Source organism: Jaculus jaculus, chromosome 13 (assembly GCF_020740685.1).
Source record: "Jaculus jaculus isolate mJacJac1 chromosome 13, mJacJac1.mat.Y.cur, whole genome shotgun sequence".
NCBI classification, from domain to species: domain Eukaryota; kingdom Metazoa; phylum Chordata; class Mammalia; order Rodentia; family Dipodidae; genus Jaculus; species Jaculus jaculus.
Window position 1 is genome coordinate 29752607 of NC_059114.1, and position 17132 is coordinate 29769738.

The 17132-nt window shown below is 52.5% G+C and overlaps 1 protein-coding gene across 1 annotated transcript; it reads left to right on the forward strand.

Annotated features, from left to right (window-relative positions):
* The first annotated feature begins 1204 nt into the window (after window positions 1–1204).
* LOC101595192 (refilin-A) lies at window positions 1205–12710 on the forward strand. Its single transcript, XM_004668456.2, has 3 exons — window positions 1205–1482; window positions 10147–10259; window positions 11128–12710. The coding sequence occupies exons 1-3, from the start codon at window positions 1297–1299 to the stop codon at window positions 11459–11461; spliced, it is 633 nt and encodes a 210-aa protein (XP_004668513.1). The 5' UTR covers window positions 1205–1296; the 3' UTR covers window positions 11462–12710.
* The last annotated feature ends 4422 nt before the right edge of the window (window positions 12711–17132 follow it).

Genomic DNA, 17132 nt, shown 5'->3' on the forward strand with positions numbered 1-17132 from the left:
ATAAGGAAACCCCTGCTGGTTCTATGGGGGCAGCTGAGGCCCTGCCATCTTTCCTAGCAGACCTGGAGCCATGGTAAGGAGCCAGGTTGCCTGCCCACCTCCCGGGTGCTGTATTACGCTCTCTGACATGGCCTTGGCCTGCTTCCTTTCCACCTGGAATGCTGACAAGATGTCCCCTGTCCTCTCTGAGAGGCCCACTCTGATCTCAGGCATAACTGTCCCTATGATGATTCTTCTTGCTAGTGGCACCTTTGTGGAGCCCCAAACTTCCGCCCTTGACACCTCCTCCCACTGGGTGCTCCTTAGGAAAGGCGACCACCTGCACCTGTTCACAGGTCTAGCCATATCTGGGGATATAAGAGGACACTGCTCTGGTGGTTGCCCTTCAGCCAAGTCTGAAGAGACACCCAGCTCTGTTCCTAGTCCTCCTCTGCTCAGCAGACATGGAGGAGGATGAAATAACAAGGTAGCCCTTGTTGTGTGTCAAGGGCCAGCCACTCCTATCCACTGGTAAGATCACCAAGTGTCCCAGGCTCCTTGGGCAGTGAGACGTCCTTCCAGTCACTGATGAGAAAGCAGGGGAAAGAAAGGGTAGTAACAGAATGAGAGATAGGACAAGCTAGGCAGCACCCTTGTCCCCAGGTGAGACCTGCTTGTGGAAAGGCCACCAGAACAGGTGTCCCAGGCTTCTGGAATGTCTCACCCTCCTCTTCCACTCAGATAGGTCCCAGGGCTCAAGGAACCACCTAGCTGGCCCATCAAGTTGTCTTGGAGTATGAAGAAAGGGGTCACAGAGGAGCCAGGAGCAGGGATTTTACCATCCCTCTCTCCCTCTCTGCCTGTGAAAGTGCCCCCAACCCCAACCTCCAAGGCGGAGGTGTTGACAATGTCCCCACAGGGATCCAAGCCAGATGCGGGACCGACTGTCCTGAGGTTCACGCTGTCACTCCTGGCGTGGTTGGGGACCCAGGGCAGTGTTGGGGCCACGTTAAGGTGGCTGCTGTTCTGGGGTAGGGGACCATGCTCACCTCTTCCTGCCCAGCCCTGCCAGGTGGGTGGTCCGTGGAGGGAGCTGCAGCCCCAGGCGCCAACCCGGGCGCTGCCCACAAAGGCGCAGGCCTGCGGAGGGCGGGAGGAGGCGGTGTCTAGAAAAGGAGGCACCGCCGGGAGCGCGGATTGGAGCAGATCGGAGAGGATCTGGAGGCCGGCCGGCGAGCCCCGTCCTCCCCTTTGCCAGGCCGACTGAGCCGTGGAGGAGCCCGGAGCAGCCGGGCCGGTGCCCTGCGTACCCCAGACATGGTGGGCCACCTGCATCTGCAGGCCATGGGGGACAGCCTGCAGGAGCAGAGCCCAGAGGGCTTGTTGGACAGTCCGGACTCTGGGCTGCCCCCCAGCCCCAGCCCACCCTTCTACACCCTGTCGCCTGGCGCCTTGGACACCCGTGCCACCTCGGAGCCACCAGGACCCCGCGAGGCCCAAGCGGTAAGAAGTGGGAACTCCTGGTGACTGGTGGGCCAGCTGCCCTTCTTCCTTTGCTTCCTCCCAAGGCAGAGGTGAGCCCACTCCCCAGACAGGGCCTGGCCTGGGACCCTGCTGACCTGGATTCTCCCTGCAGGCAACGACTGGGGCTGCCGGGCAGAGCGCAGGGCAGTGCCCCGTCTTCTCAAAGTCCGCTGCCTGCCAGGTGGACAACTGTCCCAGGTCCCTCCCTACTCACTGCTCCTGTCTCCTTTTCTGTTGATGGTCCAGCTCAGCCAAGTGGGAAACTTTTTAAAAAGCCGACCCAAACCGAAAACCTTCCTTCTCCTGCCCGGGTTGTTGACGTGGAGCTGCTGGGGGAGGCTGGAACCCCAGGTTAGGAAACTCCAGAGCTGGTCTCTGCCAGACTCCGCTGCCTGTCCGTTAGCTCCAGCAGGGACCCAGCTCTGCACCGGGACCCTGAGCCTGTGTGGCAGGGTGGGGGTGGGCTGTGCAACTCCAGGAACTGACCTACCGAAATCATTAGAGGTTATGCACACTACCAGAGGTCCCTCCTGGTCCCTGCTACTCACTGGCCTGCGCTCCGTGCACCTTCACGGCTCTTTGGCGGGCTCCAATGTCCTGGGGCTGTTGGGACATTTCACAGGGCTACTCGCACCTCCCTCCAGGCTGAACCTCACCCCTACCCTAAGGCTCTGTTCCCCACCTCAAGCTCAATAGCAAGAATCTCATTTGTGCCGCCCTAGCCCCAGCCGTCCTAAACTTGGCTGCCCACTGGAACCCCTGAGGGCATCTTTAACCCCTAACCCAGCCTGCATCCCGGTCCAGACATATCTGTTGGACTGATCTAAGGCATGGCTTGGGCAGCAGGACTCTGGAAATCTCCCCAGGTGACTCCAGTGTGCACCGCGGTTGGGAGACACTCTTAGACCAATGCCATGTGATGAACTTAAATTTCAGTCTTGTTTTGGAGAGCCTGAGCGGGTGGAAGGGATATTAAAGATCCCAGAGAGTGACAGAAGTGACCAGGGCTTCTTGCCGGGAAGTGCCTTGCCATCTGAACGGCCGGCGCTCTTGCAGCGCTGTCTCTGCATGCGTGGCATCCTCCGGGGCTCAGAGAGTGAGCAGGAAGGATCTCCTTGTTCTGTGTGTAACTCAGAAGCCTGCTCACACCCGGTGTTCTAGCTGCTTCCAGTGCATCTGCAAGTACAGTGTGCCTGGCTTTCTTGCCTTGGCTCTACTGTTGGGTTTCATTTTTTCCTTTCCTGGCTAAGTGGATACCAGTGGTGGGACTATATTGCCCTGGTTTTTTTTGAGTTTGGCTGGGAAGGAAAGCCTGGAGCCACTTGTGCTCAGGTAGTGAACGACATTTGGATGGATAGTACTTCCTGTGTGCTGGGACTGTCCTCCACCCTCTGTGCATCACTTCGTGTATTTCCTACAACATGCCTGTGAACACGCACACACACACTCTTCCTTGTTAACTTTTATATATTTTTATTTATTTGAGAGGGAGAGGAAAAGACAGAGCATGGACTCACTAGGGCTACATGCCGCTGCTGCAAACAAACTCCAGATGCATATGCCACTTCATAATCTGGCTTTACATGGGTACTGGGGAATCGATCCCAGGCTGAAAGGCTTTGCAAGTAAGCACCTTTAATGACGGAGCCATCTATATCCTCAGCCTTCGAACACTTCTGATCCTTATTTTCTGGATAGAAAAGTGGAGTTGCAGAGAAGGTTAGGTTAGCAACTTGCCCAAAGCTGCCCAGCAGGATTAGACCCGGGAACCTGGCTTGGAGCTGCACAGAAACCTGACACTGCCCTAGTTTTCACTGTGTAGCTAGTTAATTCCCTTTTAAATTTTTTAATAGAAAACAAAGTGCATACCTAGGGGGGTTGAGGGGCTGCTTTTAATCAAAACAGGAAGTGGTTTCCATGGGCAACCTCTCCTCAGTTTGGGGTCTCCAGCTGTGGCCTTGTCAACTACCCACCCACCAGGGCACCCCCTTCCAGTGGCTCCCATTAAGTACTGCTCCTCTGGGGTTTGACAGCACCCTGCTCAGTGGCTTGCTGGCCCTGTCCAGGTGTAGGCAGGCTGTTGATTGCTGACCAATTGATTGATCCATTGTGCTGGGATGAAGGAAGGCACAGAGCTGCCCTGAATCTTGGGTGATAAGGAAGATAGCCAGGTGTCCCTTGGTGTCCCCTCAGTGACATAGGCTATTTTCTGTAGGTCTGACACCCAGGTGACTACATTTTGGATCAAAGTCAGGGAAGCTAGCTGTAGTCCTGTCTGTCCCCAAATCTTAGCCACAAAGGTCCTCATTGGCTTGTCACCTCTTTATTATGTCAGATGTGCCTGTCACACTTCCTCACCCTAAGCTCATTGAAGAATTCTTGCGCTTTTTTTTTTGAGACAGGATCTCACCATGTAGTCCAGGCTGGCCTCAAATTTCAGATCCCTCTGCCTCAGCCTCCTGAGTAATGTCAGATGTGTGCTACCACACTGGCAGAGTCCCTGCCTTTGTTTGGGTGAGCTAACACCCTCTATTGATGCAAGGCTCAGACACCCCATGACATAGAGGGTGTGAGGGCTCGGTTGGCGCTTGGCTGAGATTTGGCCCTTTCTCACTCTTGGAGCAAAGCTGGGGACAGTACTGAGGTTCCCCAACCCCAGTGACGGCCTGGAACCTGGTATTGGTTACACTAGCATTTACTGAATGTCTACTGCTGTCCAGCTACTACCTATTGAACACCAACAATGTGCCACATGTGGTTTAAGGCCACTGGAGTCTCAGTAATGAACACGATAGTCAAGGTCCCTGACTTCATGGCATGCTGCCATTCCAATGTGGGGGATGACACAGTGGCCACTTTAAGTGTCTGATCCTATGTCAGGTGGACTGGTGAGCACTGTGGAAGGTGTGGGATTGAAGACTGTAGGGGAGTGAGGTTTCATAGAAACCAGGAAAAATGGAGAGTAAATGTCTGGCTTGTAGGGCTGAAGTGTGTCTCACTTCAAGAGGACAGAAAGTGCAAAGGTCCTGGGGCAGGAACTTGATGGGCCTGCTGCAGAGATAGGAGGGCCATGTGATGGAGCTCAGAGAGCAGGCATAGGGTCCAGGTTGGGCCTGCTAGAATAAGCTGAGGCTGGGATGAAAGTTCCCTTTGGTCTTTTGAGTGTGTGTGTGCATGTGCACATGCATGCCACAGTGGGCATGTGGAGGTGAGAGAACATTAGGGTGTCAGCTCTCATCATCTTCCTTGTTTAATACAAGAGCACTCTTGTTTGCCACTGCAAAGGTTAGACTAGCTGGCCTGGAAGCTTCCGAAGTCTCCTGGCTCAGAGTCTGCCTTTCATTGCCATAGGTGCATTGGGATTACAGATGGGTACCCTGTTTGCATCCAACTTTATGTTGGTTCTGGGATCTGAACTGTGGTCTCAGGCTTACATATCAAGTGCTTTTAACCCTGAGCAACCTCTCCAGCCCATCTTCCATCTTTTTTTTTTTTAATTTTTTTAAATTTATTTATTTGAGAGCGACAGACACAGAGAGAAAGACAGATAGAGGGGGAGAGAGAGAATGGGCGCGCCAGGGCTTCCAGCCTCTGCAAACGACCTCCAGATGCGTGCGCCCCCTTGTGCATCTGGCTAACGTGGGACCTGGGGAACCGAGCCTTGAACCGGTGTCCTTAGGCTTCACAGGCAAGCGCTTAACCGCTAAGCCATCTCTCCAGCCCTTTTTTTTTTTTTTTTAAGGTAGGGTCTTGCTCTAGCCCAGGCTGACCTGGAATTCACTCCGTAGTCTCAGGGTGGTCTTGAGTTCATGGCAGTCTTCCTACCTCTGCCTTCAGAGTGCCAGGATTAAAGGCGTGTGCCACCATGCTCGGCTTCATCTTTGGTCTTTTTTAAAAGGTATTATGAAACCCAGGTTGGAAACCCAAATAAGACGTGGCTGAGTGCCTGTGAGGAGTGCAGATAGCAAGCATGTGTGTTTGGGGTGGGCAGGGCCCTGTGGTGCCCATGGACAGTGAGCTACATGCCAGCTGGAGGTGCTGTCCACTACCTTCATCCTGTGAATGTTCAGCCTCGCTGGCCAGGGCTACAGCACATACAGAAAATTGACCTCCCCTCCCCTCAGCTCTAGGCTGGACCACTGCCCCAGGTGATGGACAGTTGCTACCCCTCTCCTGCCTGTCCCACACCATAGGGTATGGGCATGTGGGATGGCCTGGTGGGGAGATAGGTCATACTGGCTGCAAGGATAGGTGGGGTGCAGCAGACACCTGGCTCTCTGTGCTAATGGGCAGTGTGAGAATTGTCCTGCCCCATCCTACTGCCCTCAGAGGTGGCCTTTGGTATCTGGTTTGAGGTTCCCTGTGTTCTTGGAAAACAGCCCCCTGTGTGGGTCAAGGACCTGGCCCACTGTGATGTGATGGCAGGAGGTGAAGGGTGAGTTGTTAACCGCCTCTCAGCAGCAGTGGGAGGTGCTGGCCTTGGGCTTTAGCACACCTGGTGGCCAAGACTTTGTGGCCTCTTGCTCCTGTTACGTACAGGACCCTCATCCCCATCGACCTGGGTCTGCTTATAGCAGAATCTGCTTGCTGCAGCAGGACATCTTGTGCTTGCTTGAGGTGGGGAGTATATTTCGAGTGGCACCCTGGAAGGTTCCTCAGGACAGTGCCATCTGCCTCCTCCCAGGTGAGGAGAGCAGGCCTGGGCTTGAGTCCAAGTAGAGCAGGGAGGGAACGGATGTCTGCTCAGGCGTTACACCTTGAGGGCTACTATTTAGGGGCTTGCTTTCATCCTCAGGGTCCCCTGCCCCTGTGTGCCATTTACATTTCTGGTCTGTGCTGGTGAAAGAGGTGACAGGGAGCTAGGGGCTAGGGTCCCTGGGACTGAGATGATGCATGGATGATGGGCATATGAAAAGGTTTATGGGTGGATGGATGACAGAGGGATGAATGAACAAGTTAACTGACAGCTTGATGGACATATAGATTGGCAAAGAGATAGAGGAACAAATAGATGGATGAATGGATAGACAGATTGGAGGATGGATGCGTAGGCAAAGGGGACAGGGCTCTGTCAGCTGTGGCTGCTGAGAGGTGTGTCTGGCTGGTGAAGGGCCTGCGTTCAGGTGGAAGGGAGCCAATATATTGGCCAGCGCATGGGGAGACAGTTTGCCAAGGGAGGGAAGGAGAAACAGTGAGCGGGTCTGCCACTGGAACCTCCTTCTGCTTAATTCTGATGTCCTGATCTCCGGTGGAACTTCGGCAGTACTTGACAACCCCGGTCCTCTTCAGTGGGTGCACCTGCTGAGAACTCAGTTTCACGAGGAGCTTCAGGGTAAAGGGACGCTAGGCTATGCCTCTGCGTGTGCTCTGGAAGGAGGGACAAGAGAGTTGTCGCAGCCAGAAAACTCCACCCATAAAATGGGCAGGTTGGGATGGGATGCTGAAGGTTGGCTGCATCGGGATGCCACAAACTGGTGGCTTGGACCAGAAGTTACCCTCTCTTGGGACTGGAAGTCACACAGCCTGATCAAGGCCTCACTCAGCGGGGCCAGGCTCCTTCCTGTGGCTCTGGTGAGAATCGTCCCCCTCTCATCTGCCCTGGCTTCTGGCGGCAGCTTGTGGCTCGTGGAAGAGGCGCGTGGCTCTGGGTGGCAGCCCATGACTTCTGGTGGCAGTCCTTAGCACTCTGACGGACTACACGCACCAGTGAGTCTCTCCCCCAGCTTCCGGTGACCTTCTTCCCGGGTCCAGATTTCCCCAACTTGAAGGACAGTAGTCATCGCGTTAGGAGTCACCTGGCCTTGGGCAACCTCATCTTACTTCAGTTAACCCCTGTGAAGACTAAGTTTGTGCAGGCAGTTCCCTTCACAGCATGGGCTGTGGGACTGAGCCTGTCTTTGTGGGGACAGTCACCAGCCTGCATAGCTGCCTACTTTGAGGTCATGTCAGGGGCGTCTCCCAGGTGCATTGGTCCTATTGCCTGTGCTGGGCCCTTGAGGCTTCAGTGCCCTCTTATGGTCTCTGGGGCTCCTCCAAGCAGGTAGGATTCTTTCCAGGTAGCTACTTGGAGTACTACAGCAGGATGGGTGAGAAGAAAGACCCCCCCCCATCCCGGGCTAACAGTCCTGGCCTTTTGTGGGAGAATGGGGACTCGGGGCTGCATAGCTCTGCCTCACTCCCTCTCCTGGATGAGGGTCAGAGTCAAGCCCAGCCTGTGTAGTTCTCTGACTTGAACATATCTGACTGGCAGATGGATTGAGTTTAATTTCAAGATGGGTGTGGTAGCACATGCCTGTAATCCTAGTGCCTGGGAGGCTGAGGCAGGAGGATTGCTGCAGGCTTCAGGTCAGCCTGGGCCTTACTTCCAGTTGCAACCCACCCCCCAAGCTTTGAAAAAGGCCATTAGTGAAGGCTCCATGTGGCTTTTGAGGACACCCCTGTCCACTGCTTCCCCACCTATGGGTTCTTGTTGGTGCTGCTGGTTTCAGGGGTTGTGGCATGACCTCAGATGCCATATGGTGGCGGCTGTGGGCCACTGTGTGTCACCCAGGTTATGTATACCAAATTGGGCTGTGTGCTCTGTGTGCCCAGCCTAGTCAGGCTGGGATCCTGGCTGGGGGGGCATTGTGGCCTGGCATGTGCTTTCTGCAATAGTACATCGTCTCTCCCTGTGGCTGTAGGCCAGGCTACTGTGCAGCCAGTAAGGGCTACTTGCCTCACCCACCACCTGCCCATGGTCTTTACCCTCACTAGGGTTCTGGAAGGGTGCATGAATCACAGGACCAGGCAGCCTGCAGCCCAGCGTTCTCTGCTCAGAGCTACCCTGGTCCCCACACCCTCACTTGTGCAGAAGCCCTGTATGGGCTGGCTGCCCGGCCTGACTGAGCTCTCCACGCTCAAGCAGAAGCCTAGCCCTGGGGGCTGGTCCATCCCTGGGAGAAAAAGGTGGTATGTGTGTGGGGGGAACTGGGGACACGGTCTTCGGTTCTCAGCCCATTTTCCTTCCCTATGCTTGTGTCTGAGAGCTGCAATGGGGCACTGAGACCCCAGGGAACTCACTGGCTTCCCTGCACTCCCAGGTCATTCCTCAGCCCTTGTGGGGCTCACATGAAGCTGTTACCCCTCAGGTCACAGATGGGCACATTGAGACATGGTGAGTTGCAGCTGGGGGACAGTCTCACAGACTCCCTTTAGAAGGGCCCCTAGCCAAGGGGTGACTGTCTCTGTGGAGGAGGGGCCATGTCTGGGGCTTTGTGTGCTCCAGGGCCAACAACCAATGGAGCAGATGTGTCAGCCTGGGGATGCAGGCCCGCACAGCTTGTCTCTAGGGTGCCTGACCTCCTGTAGCCCATACAGACCATCAGACTATACCTATAGGGAGTGCCTCCATCCACTGAGGCATTTGGACAGTAAGAGGCACTTTCTCCACTGGCTCTCATGACAAAACCTTGCAGCTAGGGCCTCACAGGTACAAGCTTCTGGCTGGCTGGCAGCAGCCACTTTCTTTCCTGCCTCGGGGGTCCTGGAGTGCACAGATGCATCCTTGGAGACTTCACCAGCCGTCTTGTCCCTGCCTGCACCTGGGCTCTGCCCTATCTCTGGCCCAGCAGTGTGGGTCACAGAGCTGTTTTTCTAGTGGGCCCTTTGGAGAGTTGTGCCTGGTAGCTCTGGGCTTTGGCTCTGCTCAGCTGTGAATTGAGCCTTGTCTGCAAACCTGGCAGCGAGTCCTGATCAACATCCGGCCAGAATGGGGCTGCCACAGCTTGGCCCAGGCCTGGGGAGCCGCCTCAAGAGAGTCGGGCTGCTTCTTTATTCCAGGTGAATCAAAGAAGGGCAGTGGACCGGGGTGTCCATCATGGTGGGAGCTCTTGCTTAGCATGTGCAATCCCCTGTACTGCAAACCACAGCTCTAAACAAAGAGGGGCTCTGCAAGGCACTGAAAGCTGTGGGCCCTTCTTGGGTGGCTCAAAGCAACAGCACCCCCTCTGCTCTGCTGCAGCCTACCTGCCTGGCTAGATAAAAGGCTCACCTTCCAATCCAAAGCCGCACTGTTTGCATCCCTCCCTAGCACACCATCAGTGTCCCCTTCTGCAGCCACATGTGACTCTTTCTTACAAAAGGGCCCTGGGCAGTGACTGCGCTCTTACTGCACACACAGGCCCAGGGTGCAAGAGGTCTCGGCACACTGCAGGTGTTTGGAGAAGTGCCAGTCTTCAGACAGCATCTTTGGTTATTATTTCCATAAATACCTTGTCATGGAGCCTTAAGGTTTAGGGTCAGTGCTGATGATAGACAAGCCCGAGGCCACCAGATGGTAGTGAGTTTGGCCTGCGTAGCCTGGAATGACCACCAGCTAAGAAGGCAAGGGGCAGGAGGAAGGAGTAGTGATCCCATGGCCTGGGGTCCTTTGGAAGCGAGGTGGACACTTTGTCCTGTAACTGTGCATTAACACTGGGTGTTGAGGTGCTATGGATGAGGGAGATCTCCCTCATGGGGCTCAGGCTGGCAAAACCAGAAATGAACGCAGGCATAACCATGGCTAGCAGTGTGTTCTGAGTGTGAAGGGAGGGGGCGGCTATGGGTAGTGCACATCCAGCCCAGCCCTGGGCGACTTGTGACCTCCTTCTGTGGCTCTCCCCACAGGCCCCTTCTCTCCTCCTCACCCCCCTGGCAGCATCTGAGATGAGGCCCCGGCTGCTGCCTGTGTTCTTTGGGGAGACCATCAAGGTGGACCCTGAGCCAGCACATGAAATCCGGTGAGTGACCTTCTCGTAGGGAGTAGACAGCTTCTGGTGTGATCTCAGGAGTGAGGGTGTCCCTCCATAGGTGGCAACATCAGAAGATGGGGTGTGCTGAGTCCCAGGCTGGCTTCTCTGCCCTGCCCATAGCCAGACAGACCCCACCTACGACAGGCAGGCCTTACTTCACTCACCTGGCTGGCATGATTTGGTATATTTCTAACTCGTCTCGAAATTGGGAGAAGAGCACATGCCAGCTCACCAGTGACAGTTTGCTTGGTGGTTTCCCGTTGCTCTTTGACAGGTCACTCCTGCCCTTGAGACCTGAGTAACTGCCATATTTTCTATGACATTCAATGGTCAGAATCAGGGAACCCAATGTTGCAAAGCCACCATCTACACAACATTCATTGTCCCTATAATTAACGTCCTTTTAAAATAATTCCCCCCAATTCAAGATCTAGGCAGGATCATGTGCTGCATGTAGTTTTTTAGTATCCCAGCTATAGTGGCCCGTAAGCCTTTTTCTTAATATTTTATTTATTTATTTGTGAGAGGGGGAGAGAAAAAGGCAGAGAGGTGGGGGTGGGAGAGACTGAGAATGGGGACACCAGGGCCTCTGGCCACTGCAAATTAACTCCAGATGCAGGTGCCACCCAGTGCATCTGGCTTTACATAGGTACTGGGGAATTAATACTGGGTCCTTCGGTTTTGCAGAAAAGCGTCTTAACCACTGAACCATCTCTCCAGCCCTTTAAAATATTTATTTATTTATTTCTCAGCATTTGTTCACCTTCCTGACCTTGGCACTTCAAAGTCAAGGAGGGGGTTTGTTTATGGTTGTCTGGGGAGGAAAGCCTTCTCACTCCCTTCCTATCCTCCACAGCTGCAACTCTGAGGTCACCTATGCCTCTGAGAGGCACTTCCGGGACAAGATCTTCTATGTACCAGTGCCCACGGTCACGGCCTACAGTGAGACCATCGTGGCTGCACCCAACTGCACATGGCGAAACTACCGCAGCCAGCTGACCCTGGAGCCACGCCCGAGGGCCCTGCACTTTGGCTGCACCACCATCATCTTCCCCAAGCTCGCCCGCAGCTCCTTCCGCACCACGCTGCACTGCAGCCTGGGCCGGCCACGCTGCTGGTTCTCCTCCAGCCTACAGCTGCAGCTGTATGGGGACCCCACAACCAGTCCCCACAGTCCCGATGCTCTCTGAAGAGTCAAGGTCCGGAGGCAGAGGACAGTCCCAGGGAGGGGCTCAGAGGACAGATGGAAGGGGCTCACCCTGGAGCCTGGGCCCTAGGAGGTGCAGAGCCCAGAAGCTCCTGCTAACAGGGACAAGGCTGCTCCTGGCTACCCGCCCAGGCCACAGGTTGGGCTGGCTGTGACTGCTCAGCATGGATGGATTGTCAATGCATGTCTTTCATTAGCCTGTACAGCAGCCAGGGAGTGTGGGCACTGGGAGAGAGCTAGGGCTGAGTGTGTCCTGATGTGCCCTTGACGCAGAGCCAACCCTGCACACTGCAGGACACAGGCGTTCCTAGCTTCAGCGGTGACCTGGCTCCCAGGCTGAGTGTGAGTGAAGAGGGTTGCCAAATCCTGAAGAGGGGTCCTTTCCAAAGTGGGTCTTTTAAATGCACAGCTTATCCTGGCTTAAGGCTCCTAATTTGGAGGGCTGAGCCAGCTCAGGTACTATGCACTCAGAAGGGACAAAGGTGGCAGCCAGAGCCACCCAGAAAGTGCCTCATACCATAACTGACCCTGGGTCCTGTGGGGCTGGGCCTTTCAGTCAGAATTCCAAGTTTCTCCCAGAAGGTGACCCACATGTGACAAATTCATGATGAGACTAGAATTATGGAACGTTAAAGCCCTTCTGCCAGGTGCCCAGGTGAGGCATCAAGGCTGACAGAACATCAGGGGCACCTGCCTGTGACTGAAACTAGACTAGAGGTCCAAGCCCAGCTGTGATCTTAGCAAAACCATGGCTTCCTCTCTTGGCTCTGGACCCTATCCCGGATGGATTCTGTAACAACTGCATGAGATTCCTGAGTGCCCAGGTCCACCCTCATGTCCATTGGGTTGTGGAGGGAAAATACAAAATTCAGAGAAACTGGGCTAGGGCTCCCCTGGGACAAGTGAGTGGTGATGTAGGCTGGGGACACTATAACCAGGCAGTGCCCTGACCACTAAGACTACCCCAGAAGTCTCACTGTAGCTATGGAGGTGACTCTCTGACCTGAAGTGCCCAGTACCCAGGGGTCGGCCTGCTACTCTATGGTGGCTCCCAGGAGGGAGGGGCAGCCCTCCATGGGGCAAGGATGAACCACAAGAAGGTGACATCTAGGAGATGCCAAATGACTGATATATTTTTATATATTTACACAGATAGTGCATCAGAGGTGTTTTCTGGTTTAAGAATAAATTAAGAATTCACTGGATGATCTCAATAAAGTAGACAAACCCAACAGGATACCTTCCTCGGTTTCTGAGACTTCCAGAGCTCCCAGGGGTGGCAGGAGGATGCCTGTTGTGCCTAGGACTACTTTCCTTCCACCTAGTGTTAGTCCCCAAGGGCCCCTGGCACTACTGCTCCTGAAGGACAGGGAAAACTTCACTCCATCGTGTAGAAAGGCTTCTTGTGTGCCAGCTTTATCCAAGCACAGGCAATAAATGCAGACAGCGGAGGTCGATCCCAGGACTTAGGCCCGCGCCCTGCCATCAAGCCGCAGCCAGGCTGGACGTCCGCACACACAGAGCTCCCGTCCCCCACGAACAACTTTTGCCTTTCCCAAAGATGTTGGTCCTCCCAGGTCACCTGCTTACAATGCAGACTTGGAGCAAGGGTAGTGGCTTGCGAGGTGCCATCAGAAGCGGGTGTGTGTCTGCCTGTGGGAGCCCAAGGGACCCAGACAGGCAGAGTCCAGTCTGTGCATATACTACTCCAGCCTTTAGGGACCTCTGTTTCAAGATCAGGTCCCCACGCCTGTCCTCAGATGCTTTGGGCTGAAAGTGCTTTTGCCTAGCTTCTGCACCCGATACGCAAGTCGCCAGGTGCCAGGAAGGCAAGACCCCGCAATATCCCAGAGAAGCACCTGCCACTCACCAAGACCTTGGAAGAGTGAGGCTAACGACATTGGGAAAGATGCTCCTTAAGTCACTTTACATCAGCAGAACAGGCTGGCCTTGGGGTCAGTTTAGAGCACTGTGATCTACCCGCCTACTGGAAGCCTGCCTGCTGGATGCCCCGCCCATGGGACGGAACCCGCGCCCACCAGATGCCTGTTTCATGGATGCCCCGCCCATGGGACACCCTGCCCTCTGGCCTCCTGGAGTTGGAGTAATGTCCACTTTGATCTTTGAGCCGGGGTCTGCTGGGAGCATTTCTTCCATTGAACCGTCTGGGCTGGGGACTCCTGGAGGAGACACAGCTGGGCTCCTCCAGTTCCCTGGAGAGTCCTTGCCTAAGGTCGGAGCCAGGGACCAGCACCAGCGGCCAGGGACCTGTGGCCTCCCACCCTGGCCACCTGTGGCTTTCTTCCTTCACCCACCTGACGACCAACCGGTTCGCCTAGTTCCTGGTCGTGCCCACAGTTAGATCCTAGCTTAGCAAAACAGCATGGGGTAGGGTGAGGGGCACACAGAGGTCAAGGTCTAGACTCCAGGGCTTTTCACTTGCCACTACCCTTTGAGTCCTACTGCCCCCAAACCCTAAGTGCTCTATCCTAGCTACAGTCCCTGGGTTGGCTGTCTTGACCCCATCTGTCTCCTCACCATTTACCTAGCACTTCCTCAATTTTGGAAAATGAGCTAGTGGACTTTCTCAGAAACCCTCTATCCCCACCCTGACTTGTCCTTAGCCATTCAACTGTCCCTAGCTGGGCCTCACCTCCTCCCCAGCCCACACAGACTGTATCCTCCCAGCCTGTCTGTCCCTGAGGCCTACCACCTCTAGGAGAGACTGCTCTGGCCTATGTGATCCTGAGGCCAGCCCAGGGTGCAAGGATCTGTCCACATCTGCCCTGTGGACAGCATTTCTCTAGCCAACAGGTCTTCTCTTCCTGGGCTCCTGCTGGGCAGATGGGGGGGCAGTATTTGTTGGACTCTAGGTCCAGTGAGTGAGGGCTTAGCTCCACAGCCCTAGCACAGCAAGGCCTACCCAGTTTGCATTAGAAACGGGGGTGGGGAAGGGGGTAAAGAACTATTGGAATCAGTGCCTGGCCTCTGGACCTGGAGAAGCAGGGACCCAAGAATCCTATTGTCCTAAGACAGTGATGGCTGCCAACAAATGACCTTCATAACGGGCTTTCTACTTTTGTTGCTGTGGTCTTCAGGATGTCTGTTTAGCCCAATGCATTTGCAGGAGGTTCAGAGCAAAAAGCAGGGTGGGCGAGTCATCTCCTGAGGAGTTTGTGTCTGGCTCAAGACAGCGGTACCCTGCTGTGTTAATAGAGATCCAGAGAACAGAATGTGAGAGTTCTTAGAAGTTTTGCCCAGCTAGGTTTTGAAGTGTATGTAGTTTTCCAAGGAACTAAAGGAAAGGGAAGTGATATGAGTCTTCATTTTAAAAATGGACAGAGGGATACCAAAACCAGGCAAGCATAGAACAAAAAAAGAAAATTACAGACCAGTCTTCTCCATGAACATAGATGCAAAAATTCTCAACAAAATATTGGCAAACAGAATACAAGAATATATCAGAAAGACCATTCACCCTGACCAAGTAGGCTTTATCCCAGAGAGGTAGGGATGGTTCAACATATGCAAATTGGTAAATGTAATACATTATATAAATGGATAGAAGGACAAAAGTCACATGATCATTTCATTAGATGCAGAGAAACCATTTGACAAAATCCAACATCCCTTCATGATAAAAGTCCTACAGAGACAGAATAGAAGGAACATATCTCAATATACTAAAGGCTATTTCTGACAGCCAACATATTACTAAAGGAGGAAAAACTGGAAGCTTTTCCATTAAAATCAGGAACAAGACAAGGGTGTCCACTGTCCCCATTTTTATTTAATATAGTACTGGAAGTCTTAGCCATAGCAATAAGTCAAGAGCTGCACATAAAAGGGATACAAATTGGAAAGGAAGAGATCAATTTATCATTATTTGCAGATGACATGATTCTATACATAAAGGACCCTAAAGACTCTACCAGCAAACTGTTAGAGCTGATAAACACCTACAGCCATGTAGCAGGATACAAAATAAACACACAGAAATCAGTAGCCTTCCTATATGCTAACAACAAACACACAGAGGATAAAATCAGAGAATCACTCCCACTCACAATTGCATCAAAAAAAAAAAAGTACATTAGAGTAAATCCAACCCAGGAAGTGAAAGATCTCTAAATGAAAACTTTAAAACACTCAAGCAAGAAAGTGCAGAAGACACTAGGAAATGGAAAAACATCCCTTGTTCCTGGATCAAAAGAATCAATATTGTGAAAATGGCAATCTTACCAAAAGCAATCTAAACACTTAATGCAATCCCCATCAAAATTCCAATGGCATTCTTAATGGAAATAGAAAAAACAATCCAAAAATTCATCTGGAATCACAAAGAATCTCAAATATCTAAGACAATACTGAGCAACAAAAATAAGGCTGGTGGTATCACCATACCTGATTTTAACCTATACTACAGAGCCATAGTAACAAAAACAGCATGGTACTGGCACAAAAGCAGACATGTAGATCAATGGAACAGAATAGAGGACCCAGATGTCAGTCCGGGTAGCTACAGCCACCTGATATTTGATAAAAATGCCAAAAATACTCATTGGGGAAAAGACAGCCTCAGCATCAAATGGTGCTGGGAAAACTGGATATATATCTGTAGAAGGATGAAAATAGATTCTGCTCTCTCTCCATGCAGAAGAATTAAGTCCAAATGGATTAAAGACCTTAACATCAGACCTGAAACTCTGAAACTGCTAGAGGAAAAAGTGGGGGAAACCCTTCAACATATTGGTCTTGGCAAAGACTTTCTGAATATAACCCCAATTGCTCAGGCATTAAAACCACAGATTAACCACTGGGGCCTCATGAAATTACAAAGATTTTGTACGGCAAAGGACACTGTGAATAAAATGAAGAGGCAACCTAAAGGATGGGCAAAAAATCTTTGCCAGCTATACATCTGATAGAGGATTAATATCTCGGATATACAAAGAACTTAAATAAGAAATCAAACAAGCCAACTAAAAAATGGGGTTATGGTACTAGAGAGTTCTCAAAAGAAATATAGATGGCACATAAGCAGCTAAAAAATGTTCTATGTCACTAGTCATCATGGAAATGCCGATTAAAACTACACTGAGATTCCATCTCACTCCTGTCAGATTGGCCACCATCATGAAAACAAATGATCATAAATGCTGATGAGGATGTGGAAAAAGGGGAACCCTTCTGCACTGCTGGTGGGAATGCAATCTGGTCTAGCCATTGTGGAAATCAGTGTGGAGGTTCCTAAGACAGATAAAAATAGATCTACCATATGACCCAGCTATAGTACTCCTAGGCATATATCCTAAGGACTCAACTCATTACCTTAGAGATACTTGCTCAGCCATGTTTATTGCTGCTCAATTCACAATAGCTGGGAAATGGAACCAGCCTAGATGTCCCTCAACTGATGGGTGGATAATGAAGATATGGCACATTTATACAATGGAGTTCTACTCAGCAGTAAAGAAAAATGAAGTTATGAAATTTGCAGGAACATGGATGGATCTGGAAAGGATTATACTAAGGGGGGTAACCCAGGCCCAGAAAGCCAAGTGCCGCATGTTCTCTCTCATATGTGGATCCTAGCTACAGATGATTGGATTTCTGTGTGAGTAGGAAGAAAACTCAGTAGCAAAGTCCAGTAA

Excerpts from the sequence above, each read along its gene's own strand:
- LOC101595192 (XM_004668456.2), top strand. The coding sequence starts at position 1,297 with ATGGTGGGCCACCTGCATCTGCAGGCCATGGGGGACAGCCTGCAGGAG. Across the intron at positions 1,483-10,146 it reads GACCCCGCGAGGCCCAAGCG|GCCCCTTCTCTCCTCCTCAC; the intron begins GTAAGAAGTGGG and ends CTCTCCCCACAG. Across the intron at positions 10,260-11,127 it reads GAGCCAGCACATGAAATCCG|CTGCAACTCTGAGGTCACCT; the intron begins GTGAGTGACCTT and ends TATCCTCCACAG.